Consider the following 12,513-nt stretch of genomic DNA (forward strand, 5'->3'; position numbering starts at 1 on the left):
ATATGTGTAGCCTACTTTCCAGAAACATGCCTAATTAACTACCTGAACTATTTATTTGAATATCATAGTCTGTTGGATTGGAAGTCTAATCTTTCTCATTGTCTGCAGAATGGTCAGTTGGAAAGTCTAATCTCTCTTACTGACTATAGGATCTGTTTGTTTTTGGTTGTAGGAGATGAGATTGGATTACGATGGATGTGGGATTCACTAATATTGTGTTTGTTTGCAAAATTAGAAAGAAAATTCACAATACCTTAGGACTATGATAGGCCTCCATGGATGGGATTAGTAGTCCCCCATGAGAGATGATATTAAAAAAACAATCCCTTGGGATTCGAGGGGGATTTACTGTTTTACCCTCTATTATCTTACTTAATTTACTTACTCTACTTGATTGGTATGATCTTTTCTAAGAAAGAATTTTTAATTTTATTTATTCCACATTTTTTTACTACACCATTCTTTCTATCAAAATAATTCAATATTTTAATAATTTTTAATATAAAAATATAATAGTATAACAATATTTATACTAAAAAAAATTATATTAAAAAAATGAAATAGTACCAAAAAAATATATATTTATGAAATATAATTTTTAATATTAAAATATAATTTTTTAGAAATTTGAATAGGAAAATAAAGTATAACATATAAATAAATTTGTTTTTATTTATAAAATTATAAAAATAATTTCCATTTTAATCATAATTTTATTTTTTCATTTTTAATAATTTTTTTTTTATAAATTTGATAGGCATTTGGAAAATATTATAGGTCCCAAATTTTCTACCAAAAAAATAATCAAATGTCTCACATGAATGTGAAGTCCACAAAATATGAACCCCACACCTATGTGAGATATTTAATCATTTATTTAATAAAAAATTTGATATTTCTAACATTACCCTATTAATTTAGTGATTCACAAATCAACATGGCAAACAATGAAAAGAAATTGTCAACTCTATTTAATGCTCTAACCTGCTACAAACAAGCTTTGTGTACTTATACAAAAAAAAAAAAAAAAAAAATGTGAAATGGTCATCTCCACACCATACTTTGCCGCCAGTTCGTCTATCTTCTTCTGGAAGCTTATGGCCTTCTTTAAAACAAGTTTTTGGAGCTTTTGGTCTCTTTGTGAATCATTTTTCTTCCTTTCTTTTATTACACCTCTACCTTTCTGAACCATTTTTCTTCCTTTCTTTTATTACACATCTACTTCCCATTTCAGAGGAGTTAAAGCTGCAAATTCCATTTCAGAGAGAAGGATTTTAAAGCTTCTGCAACTACCTGCAAAAATTAAAAGGTATATTAGAAAAATCAAGCAAAGACATGTTTTATTTCTTTCTCTTACTTATTTCTTTCTCTTACTTATTTCTTTCCCCTCAAGTTTAATAACACCAACGAAATACTGTTACTTTGATTTCACATAACTTTCATATAATAATCATAAAGGCTCTGTTTGTTTGAATTTTTGAAAATTTGTTTTATTTTTCAATTAATTTCACAAAATATTTAACACAAAAAATTTAATGTCATCCTCAAAAAATTAATTTCGTACCATAATCATAAAGGCTCTGTTACTCTATTTTTTTTTTTGTACATACATATGCTCCTACAGGTATAAATAATGTCATCCTCAAAATCTACTGGCAAGGAAAAGCAGAAGGGAAAAGGAAAATCTGTAGTACTACGTCCAGCGAAACCTCAAGGAATTGAGTTTGATGATAAACCATTGTGGAATCATGTTAAGGTTCTTAGCATACCAGTAGGTGGGGGAGGAAATAGATGTTGGTCCTGCAACTATTGCAATAAGAAAGTAACAGGTTCATATTCAAAAGTTAAGGCTCATTTGCTGAAGATTCCTAACTGTGGAGTGGAAGCCTGTAAAGCTATAAAGGATGATGTTTTTGAAACACTCAAAAAGGAGCATGAAATGGCAGAAAAAAGAAGAGCTCAACAACATTTAGATGCAAGAAAAAAAACAGATTATGTATCTCTACCTGAAGGATTAGACTTGCTTCAAAACAAAAAAAGAAAGGGTTCAATTTCAGGACCTTTGGCAGCTGCATTTAATGTGGCAGAAAGAGACATTGCTGATAAACAAGCTGCTCGTATGTTCTATGCCTCTGCTCTGTCATTCAATTTAGCAAGGTGTCCTTATTTTAGAAAATATTCACAGACCTTGGCAAATAGCAAACTATCTGGTTATTCTCCCCCAACATATGATAGGTTGAGGACAACATTACTTGCACAAGAAAAGGCACATGTAAATAGAAAGCTTCAACCCATAAAAGACTCATGGAAAAAGAAAGGAGTATCCATATGTTCTGATGGATGGTCAGACAGACAGAAGAGGCCGCTTATAAACATAATGGCAGCATCTGTTGGTGGAGCAATGTTTGTGAAAGCAATTGATGCAAGTGGAAATATAAAAGATGCAGATTATGTTGCAAACATATTTCTATCAGTGATTGAAGAAATTGGGAAGGAGAATATTGTTCAAATTGTTACAGATAATGGATCTAATTTTAAGGCTGCTGGGTTGACAATTGAAAATAAGTATCATCACATTTTCTAGACACCATGTGTAGTGCATAGTCTGAATTTGGCATTAAAGAGTATGTGTGAACCCCCTCAAAATTCATCTCAATATTCTGCATGTAAATGGATAGCCAACTTGGTCACTGATCTTCATAATATAAGAAATTTCATAGTGAATCATAGCTTGCCAAATGCCATTTTCAAAAGTTACTCAAATTTGGAATTACTAAGGGTTGCAGAAACAAGGTTTGCATCACACATTGTCATGGCTAAACGTTTGAAGGAAGTAAAGCCAGCATTAGAGAAGATGGTGATGGATGCAGGATGGAAGATTTATAGAGGAGATGGAAAGAATCCAGTGGATGCTAAAGCTCGTGAGGTGAAGCAACTCATAGTAAATGATGTTTGGTGGGATGACTTGGATTACCTTTTGAGTTTTACAGAGCCTATTGTTGACATGCTAAGGGCTGCAGACACTGATGCTCCTGTGTTACATTGTATATATGATATGTGGGACACTATGATAGAAAATGTGAAAGCAATTATATTTGAGCATGAAGACAAAGATCATCTCATAGGACAATCGGATTTTTTTGACAAGATTCATGAAATTTTAGAAGCTAGATGGACCAAAAGCAACACACCTCTACATTGCATAGCTCATTCCTTGGTCCCTAAGTATTATCATGAGTCTTGGCTTCAAGGTGGAAGTAATGGCATTCAGCGATTGGCCCCGCATGAAGATGAAGAAGTGTCTACTAATAGGAGCAAGTGTTTTGAGCGACTGTTTCAAAAAAATACAACTCATCTACGAAATGTTTATGTTGAATATGGTGCTTTTTCAAGTGGATCAGGCTATTTCAATCAGCCACATGTTATTGAAGCAAGAATGTATGAGGAGCCAATTTCTTGGTGGGCTAATCATGGTGCTTCAACACCATTGTTGCAAGAGTTAGCATTTAAGTTGCTGTCACAACCAGCTTCTTCATCATGTTGTGAGAGAAATTGGAGCACCTATGGTCATATTCATAGTATCAAAAGAAATAGGTTGGCAAGTAGTAGAGCTGAAGATTTGGTCTTTGTGCATTGCAACATAAGGATGTTATCAAGAAAGAAAAAAGAGTACAAGGAAGGGCCTTCAAAGTATTGGGATTTATGTAAGTTTTCTAATTCATTAATCTTGTTCTGTTTCTTCTACTAATTAAACTTAAACACTGTTTTTATTTTTTATTTTTTATTTTTTGGATTAGTTATTGACTTTTGCATGATTGTAGGTGGAGATAGGTTTGACATTGATGGACCTCCAATTGAGTTTGCAGAACTTTCCATCAATGAGCCTGAGTTGGAGCTTGTGACTTTTGATGATGTAATGGAGGATGTTCAGCCTAATGATGTTGGTCATGGTGAAGACTTAGATGCTTAACTTTTGGACTAGCTTCATTTGATCTTTTGCATTTTCATATATTGATGTTTATGTTTATGTAAAAGACTATAATCTGTTTTCTTCTCTTTTTTTTATAAATTTTTTGACATTTTGTGCTGTGGTGGAGATGATCAGTCAACTAGGAATAGTTGACTTGACATACAAAACTTATATTTTTGTAAATCTAAATTTGATCATCTCAATCAACTTGAAGGTAGTTTTTTTTTTGTCATAATGTTTATATTTGTATGCAAAGGAGGTTTTATTTATGGGACACAATCAGAGATATTTGTGGGAATTATGTTGTGAATCAATGTGTTGGTATAGTTGCTAACAGGTTTAAGGCTAAAGCATTGAAGAGCTTAGAAGCTGGATATCATTGGATGATCAATCTTCACTGTCAGTTTCAAGGATTCAATATCAATAGTTTGATTAAGGATTTTACTAAGGAGCTTTGACATCATTCACAATTTGAATTTCTAATATGCTATGCTGTAATTATAATGATATAGAATATTATAGGTGTGCTCAAAGTCATACACATTTTAAACTTGATCAAGTAAGCATCCATATCTTTTCCTTGTCTTTTTTTGCTTTAATTTATATTTTATACACAATGACTTTTTTATTTATTGCCTACAAACTGATGGTGATAATTATGCAGCTAAAATGGTGAAAGAACATGTGAATTGTGGGAGGTTGGAACTTGGAAGCACTAATCAATCAGGTATGTGCCTAGGTCCTACATTTATTTCATAATAAATTACTTTTGTTTTTCTTCAATGTATTTTTTTAGACTTTAACAATCTGGTTATTGATCATCATGATGCATAGATTATGTAGTTAGTTAGTACAATATAAAAATTCTACTAATATTTTATGTGCCGTGTCCCCGTATCCGTATCTACTTTTTGGACACTTTTTAGCCGAGTCCCCGTATCCTTATTTTCACGAATAGGCGAATCTGACACCTAGACACATACCCGTATCCGACACCCGCACCCGCGTCCGTGTAACTTAGTCTTTAATTGTCCTTATTTGGAACAAGATTCAAAATTCATAGTCAAATGTGTCACAATTGAAAAGTCATGGACCAAAGTGACACAAACTCCAAACTATAGGGATCGTTGGTGTAATTTACGCTTCGTATTAATTTGAAATGAATGTTTGTCATTGTGTTGCCAATTACATGATGTAAATATTCATACTAAAATATACGAATGTAAATGTGAACGTTCACATCACTACATTAGATAAGAGAGAATGTTCACATGTTGTGAATAAAAATGTATTGTCAATTAAAAATATAATGAACGTTATTTTTAATATGTTGTTAATTAAGAAGGTTCACATGTTGCGAACGTTCACATCAGAGAGAATTTTTCAAAATGTGTTGTGAACGTTCACATTAGATGAGAGAGAATGTTCACATTATTTTTCATATGTCGCCAATTAAAAATATATTGTTGTGAACATTCACATCACTATATTAGATGAGAGATAATTATTTGAAAATGTGTTGTGAACGTTCATATCATATGAGAGAGAATATTCACATTATTTTTAATATGTTGTCAATTAAAAATATATTCACATTAAATAATAATATAAAATAATAATATCAATGCTATTTAATTTGTGTATGAAATTTCTTATGTCTTGGTCCTTTCTCTTCTCTCTCTTCCCCCAACATTAAATATCAATATTAAATATAAGGGTATAAGAGTTTGAGAAAATAGTATAAATCAAGAAAAATAACTTTATGAAATAAAAGTATAAATACATGAAATTGAGTGGGTTAAAAAATTCCTTCATAAATTTCTTGGGTTAGAACATTTCTAAATAGAATTTATCATTAAAAATCCCTAATTTTAATAACCTTAATTATTAGGCCGGTGACCATTCCTACCATTGGGTCATGTTTGGCTGATTATTTGCTGACATATGGTGAAATTTTTTCGTTATTGCTTTTACTTTTGCTTTGTTTTATTTATTTATTTATTTTGAGAAGTTAGTTAAAAGTTGATTTTTTATTTTTTTTAAAATAAATAAATAAATAAATAAAAATAGAGAAATAATATGACCTAAAATAAGTTAAAAATCAAAATTTAACTTTTAACTATGTTTCCAAATTTGCCCTTTTATTGCTGCAGGTTTTTAAGCCCCATTCCTTCTAAGAAAGGAAACGCAATTATTAAAGGAAACACATAATTGCATTAACCAATAAAGAGCGAAGAAGCAGAGGAATAATACCCTACCAAGAAAATAAGACAACACGCGTATTGCAGTCCACTCCACACGAGAAGGAAATAGGATAGGAAAGTAGTATTTGCATCGCAGTGACCTCTCGGGAAGGAAATAGGATAGGAAAGTAGTAGTTGCTGGAAATAGGATAGAAAAGTAGTCGCATCGCAGTGACCTCTCGGGAAGGAAATAGGATAGGAAAGTAGAGATGGCAACGGGACGGGGCGGGATCGGGGACTACACTCCTCGTCTCCGATCTCTGAAAGTGACAATTTTTCCGTCTCCGCTCCCGATCCCCGACGGGGATCCATTGCCCGCCCCCGCCCCCGTCCCCGATTGGGGATCGGGGATCCCCGACCCCGAAAAATACCCGGATTATTGTCACATTTCAGTTTTTTTTTTTTTTTTTTTTGTTCTTTTTGATTTGAAAAGTTCTATTCAATTTGTCAACATTTTTTCAAATTACAAAATCTGTAAGCATTCTATTTAAACATAATATTGGGACTGCTTAATATGTCAACATGTTTTCAAAATAAATATGTCCAACATGTTTTCAAAATAATAAATCTGTCAACATTCTATTAAAAAATCTGTCAACATGTTTTCAAAATAAAAAATCTGTAAACAACAAAATAATATAGGGATTGTTCAATAAATCCTGTTGAAGAATATTGGGGCTGTGCAATATATTGGGACTGTTCAAAAAATCTATAAACAACAAAATAATATTGGGACTGTGCAATAAAATAACATCTGTCCACATAGCATCTGTAAACAACAAAATAGTCCTGTGCACACACTACAAGAAAAGAGGACAAAAAACACGGAAGCATTTGCGACGGCGCGTTTCCCGTCACAAAAAATGGTCTTTTGCGACGGCAAAATTAACCGTCGCAAAAAATAGTTTTAGCGACGGCGTTTAACCGTCAGTAATAAAACTGCACGGGCAGGTATTAAAATGCGGAAGTATTAGCGACGGCGTGTTGAACCGTCACCAAAAAAAAAATGTTTGAGACGGCATAAGTTTGTTGTCGCAAATACTTGACAATTTGCGACGACAAATGTCCGTCGCGAAAAAAGGATTACCAAAACGACGTCGGTTTATTAATAATTATGTATCATTTGCGACGGTGTAAACCGTCCCGTCGCAAAAAGTAAAAAAAAAATTTCCCCCCCTCTTCCCTTTCATCTTGCCGCTTAGTTGGATCGAAATCCCTAAAATTGTTTGAAACAAAATTTCTTTCCCCCAAAATCCCCAAACGAGCTACGGGCGACGAACGACGAACGGCGAAGGGCTAGCGGTGGTGCGGTGGTGCTTCGACGACGACAACTACTCAGGTATGCTCTCTCTCTCTCTCTCTGTATATATATATATATGTATGTATTACCTGTTCAAAAAAAAAATAAAAAAAATATACATGAATATAAATTTTTTTTTTCTATTTGTAAATTTATTTATTTACTATTATTATTTTTTTAATAAAAAAATGACTTTGAAAAATCTAGTTGAGGCCCTTTATAATTACTCATAATCTAATTTTATTTTTTTAGTACTTTAAATTTTATTTAAAATTTATAACAATATCTCCAACTTTCACAATTAAAATTATTTTGATAAAGAGGCATTCAATATGTATTAAGGCATGGTTTGGGAACACTCAAATAAGTTATTTAATGATTTATTTTTATCATATTACCCCTCATTTCCATTGAACACACCCCTCTGAGACTATAGTTTACTCCTTCCAGACCCCATTAACTAGACTAATTTTGGTGTAAATCTTGCTTATATTTTTAGTGATGTGAGAAAATTAAATAAATCTTGCTGTATATTTGTACTTGATTTATTTATTATTTTTGTGTGTTTTCAATTATGTTTGGTCTCAACTCTCACACTGTGGTTTCTTTGGGTGGTGTCTCATATTGAATGGCTTGGTGAAGAACCGAGACTGAGACCAAACAATAGTTAAAAACCGAAACTGAGACCAAACATATCTGTATTCATTTACCTTTATTAAACCTTCTTTTTAATATCATTTAATAAATATCTGTGTCTGTTTCTTTTTTTATAGCAAAATAGGCACGTTAACCTGACCATGAAATCTTAATAGATTGTATTTTGGTTTTCATTTTTGTTTTTCTTCTAAAAAATTTGAAAATTTTGTTCGTCTTAGTTGTTGAAAGTGGTGACTGGTGACGGTGGTTAGAGGGGTTGCCAATGGGTGACGGAGCATAGATGAGTTTTGAGTTTGCTAAAAGGATCTCTTGATTTTGGGTAATAAAAAAAAAAAGTAGAATTTAATTTTAAATAGGTTTGAGTTGAAGAGCATAGATGAGTTTTGAGTATTTTTTTAGACGAACTTAAATAGATGAGTTTTGAGTATTTTTTTGAATAGGTTTGAGTTAAAGGTATTATATTTAGAGTTATTTTGATGAGATATTTTTGTGGATGTGTACAGATGATGGATAAGAGTTGGATTGATTTGCCAAATAGGATGTCGAGCAAATACATTAATGGGATTGATGAATTCCTTGTGTTTGCCTACACCAATAGGGTTGAAGGATCGATGATCAGTTGTCCGTGTAGGAAGTGCAAGAATCGATACTATTTTGTACGAGAGGGTGTACGTAAGCATCTGATTTTGAATGGTTTTTTAAAAAAATACAAACATTGGATTAATCATGGGGAATCTTACGTATCTCTGCATGGTAATCGAGAGAATGAAACATTAGCTAATTTAGACATTGGGGATGATATGATTGGAATGATACAAGGGGCTATGGGAAATCCACATGCCAGTACAAGTGTTGAGGGTAATGAACCACAGGGGCCTGATCCCTATGCATCTGAACCCCAGCTCGGTCCAAATGTAGAGACTGCAAAGTATTTCAAACTTCTTCAAGATGCACAAAGTGAATTGTATCCGGATTGTCAGAAGTTCACATCTTTGTCATTCATTGTTCGACTTTTACATTTGAAGGTGCTTAATCAGTGGATAGACAAGTCTGTTGACATGTTGCTTGAGTTATTGAATGAGGCGTTCCCGTTGGGTGTGAAACTCCCGGACTCATATTATAAAGCTCAAAAGGTCATAACAGATTTGGGCTTCATGTATGAGACGTGGGATACATGTCCCATTGTTTATGTTTCTAATGTCAATTAATGTTATATTGCTTGCAGATTATTATGGGAAGGAAGAGGAAGCCTGATCATCCCCGGCGCATGATGTCTGATGTGCTACATAACAGGACATCAGTAGCACCACCATCAGAGGAGGCATCACATCGGCCAGCATCGGAGGGGCTATTAGTGCCACCACCATCTGAGGGGCCATTAGTACCACCGTATCGACCACCATCAGTGGCACCACAGCAGCTACCATGTACTCAGCCTCCACGCCTACCATCGGTGCATCCACCATCAGTGGCACCACAACAGCTATCATCATCAGTTTATGAGCCATCCCCAGGTATATAAATTTACTTTGATTTGTATGAAAATTATTTACACATACATTTCTTTATGCTCATTATATATAACTTGTTTATTCTCATTGTATTTTGCAGACCTTTCGACTTCTTCACAGCCCACCTCAGGTTTATTTGATATGATTTGTATTCACATTATTTAAATTTGCATTTGTTTATTACCATTGCATATTGTTTATTATTATTGTATATCGCAGGTCATGTTAGTTCTTCATCAACCTCGACTAGGCGTGGTAGAGGATGTGCCAAGGGCATTAAAGAGTGGGGTACTGGTAAAAAGATGGACATACAATTTGATGGAAATTACTGCCCAATAGGGGATAACGTGGCCAAGTTAACTACTCAACTTGGCATTATTGTGTGGAATGCTAACATTGTTCCTCTTACTTTTCTTGACTGGAACAATGTGTCTGATGATATTGTTGATGCTATCTGGAAGGATGTGAAGGTAAAAGTATATTTTTGTCCACAAATTCGAATTCCAAATTTGTGTTATACTTAGCCTTAAACTTTGAAATTGTGTTTTATAGGACAATTTGAATATATGTCCAGAGGAGTACAAGCCAATCTGCATGAAAAACTGCAACAGCATATGGAAGGATCACAAGAACAAGCTTAAGGCTAAGTATTTCAAGCCTAGAAGCTCTGATCCTAATCTGAAGGATGATGTTCCTATGAATAGTGTGCCAAACCAGTGGGAACAACTTGTGGAGTATTGGCGTACTTTCGATGCTGAGGTATGCAATTACGTTATATTTATGATATGTAAACATACAAATCATATTTACATACTTACATTTGTTGAACCTGTTATAGAAAATTGCAAGTAGGAACGCTAAAAATCGGCGAGCTCACGGCATAGCTCAGACCACAGGGCGTACTACTTTCTCTCAGATACGACATGAGGTTTACATTTTATTGTTTTATTTTTGTATATAAATAAACATTGTATATTTGCAAATTATTTGGATTCTAATTTTCATATTTCTAAAAAAAATGTAGATGACCAGTAAGGGGGAGTCTACTAATAAGATGAATGTTTGGCTTATGACACGTAGAGTAGATGATCCAGAGGTTATCCAGACCTTGGTAGTTTCCAAACACCTTTGATTGTATTTAAAGTTTATTTTTTGTGTGTCAACCATCTTAATTTGGCATATACTTGTATGTCTTATTCAATACAGGATGAGTTTAATCGTCAACTCTCTATGTTACCTGAGGATGGTCGGACTTTGGAGGCTAGGAATGCCATTTTTCATGAGTTGATAGGTCATGACGGACATGGATATTGTCGCACATACAGGAGAATTGTGCCTCGGAGAACGGTGTATAAAAATGGTGCTGGGCCATCACAATCAACACCCCAGCCATCGACTATTGATCAGATCACGCAGTAGGCTCGTGCAGAGCAAAGAGATGAGTTGAGGGAGGAGCTGCGAGCAGAGTTCTCTACACATTTGCAGCAGATGAGAGCTGAGATGATGGCCCTTGTGTCACAGGGGGCGAGTGTGGATCCCAACAGACAGGTTCCATATAAATTAAATTGTTTGATAGTTCAATTTTCACTCAAGATTATGTATAAAATTCGAATATGATTAACACATTATGCATTGACTAACATAGGTTCCTGATGCATCGAGTGGCCACCGGGCATTTAGGGAATCTGCAGAAGACGAGAATCCATATACACTACTACCAGAAGATCAGGTATAAAATGTATCTTTGCATTCTAAGCTAAAATGTATCTTTGCATTCTTTACATTCTAAGTTAAGAGACTTGTGGGAGAAGACAGGACTAGTTAGAGCCGGATTTAGCACGAAACTTGGCACATACGACCACCTAGGTACGAGAGACTTGTGGGAGAAGACGGGGCTAGAATCGGGTTCCCGGTTTGGGAGTTAGAGCCGGATTTCACTTTAGGCAAACTAGTTCCTTAAGAAACTTGAATTCGAGGAGTTAATGCCCCAAATTCACCAAATGGCGTCGGTTTAGCACGCAACTTGGCACACACGACCTTTTAGGCACGAGAGACTTGTGGGAGAAGACGAGGCTCGAATCGGGTTCCCAGTTTGGGAGTTAGAGCCGAATTTCACTTTAGGCAAACTAGTTCCTTAAGAAACTTGAATTCGAGGAGTTAATGCCCCAAAATCACCAAACGGCGTCAGTTTAGCACGAAACTTGGCACACACGACCTCCTAGGCACGAGAGACTTGTGGGAGAAGACGGGGCTCAAATTGGGTTCCCGGTTTGGGAGTTAGAGTCGGATTTCGGTCTAGTCAAAATTATTTACTAAACTATCTTTCTAATTATATAGTAGTTAATTTTTTTATATTTTTCTGTAATTAAAATATTAACACCATTATATTGTTATTAATTATTTTTATTTTGTTTTTTTCAGATATTTCCTGAGTAGCAGTTTACTTCGTGTGGAATGTGGGCATGTAAAGATTATGACCAACTTCTGTTTTTGTAACCCATGAAAGAATCAAGACGAAAACTTTTGGTTTTGATTTTGATTTTGATTTATGTTATTTAAATTTGTGAACAACATTATGTATGTATCATGTGACCAACATTATGTATTTTCATCATTTGCCAACTTTTGTTTATGCATGTATTTATATTATTATGTAATTTTTAGATTTTTTTGTAGTTATTTTTCATTTGCCAACATTTGCCAACATTACATCATTTGCCAACATTAGTTATTTTATTTATGTATTTATATTATTATATCATTTGCCAACATTACAGGTTATTTTTATATTTTTAATAATTGTAAAACAGGGTTTTTTTTTTTTAATTTTTT

At 34.0% G+C, this 12,513-nt stretch overlaps 2 protein-coding genes across 2 annotated transcripts; both read left to right on the plus strand.

The window, feature by feature from the left end:
* The first annotated feature begins 1,633 nt into the window (after positions 1-1,633).
* Positions 1,634-2,584, plus strand: LOC145805770 (uncharacterized). Its single transcript, XM_082900973.1, has one exon. It carries the CDS (start codon positions 1,634-1,636, stop codon positions 2,582-2,584), a length of 951 nt encoding a protein of 316 aa, XP_082757099.1.
* A 42-nt stretch (positions 2,585-2,626) lies between these two features.
* On the plus strand, positions 2,627-6,131 carry LOC145805771 (uncharacterized). The gene is made up of 5 exons (XM_082900974.1): positions 2,627-3,704; positions 3,822-3,950; positions 4,298-4,369; positions 4,635-4,697; positions 6,124-6,131. Exons 1-5 carry the CDS (start codon positions 2,627-2,629, stop codon positions 6,129-6,131), a joined length of 1,350 nt encoding a protein of 449 aa, XP_082757100.1.
* Positions 6,132-12,513: the final 6,382 nt, after the last annotated feature.

The sequence above is a fragment of the Camellia sinensis genome, chromosome 13 (genome assembly GCF_055761805.1).
Source record: "Camellia sinensis isolate YWXY chromosome 13, ASM5576180v1, whole genome shotgun sequence".
Taxonomy (NCBI): Eukaryota; Viridiplantae; Streptophyta; class Magnoliopsida; order Ericales; family Theaceae; genus Camellia; species Camellia sinensis.

Coding starts and splice junctions, on each gene's coding strand:
- LOC145805770 (XM_082900973.1), top strand. CDS start 1,634: ATGTCATCCTCAAAATCTACTGGCAAGGAAAAGCAGAAGGGAAAAGGA.
- LOC145805771 (XM_082900974.1), top strand. CDS start 2,627: ATGTGTGAACCCCCTCAAAATTCATCTCAATATTCTGCATGTAAATGG. Junction 3,705..3,821: donor TTCAAAGTATTGGGATTTAT/GTAAGTTTTCTA, acceptor GCATGATTGTAG/GTGGAGATAGGTTTGACATT. Junction 4,370..4,634: donor TTGGATGATCAATCTTCACT/GTCAGTTTCAAG, acceptor ATAATTATGCAG/CTAAAATGGTGAAAGAACAT.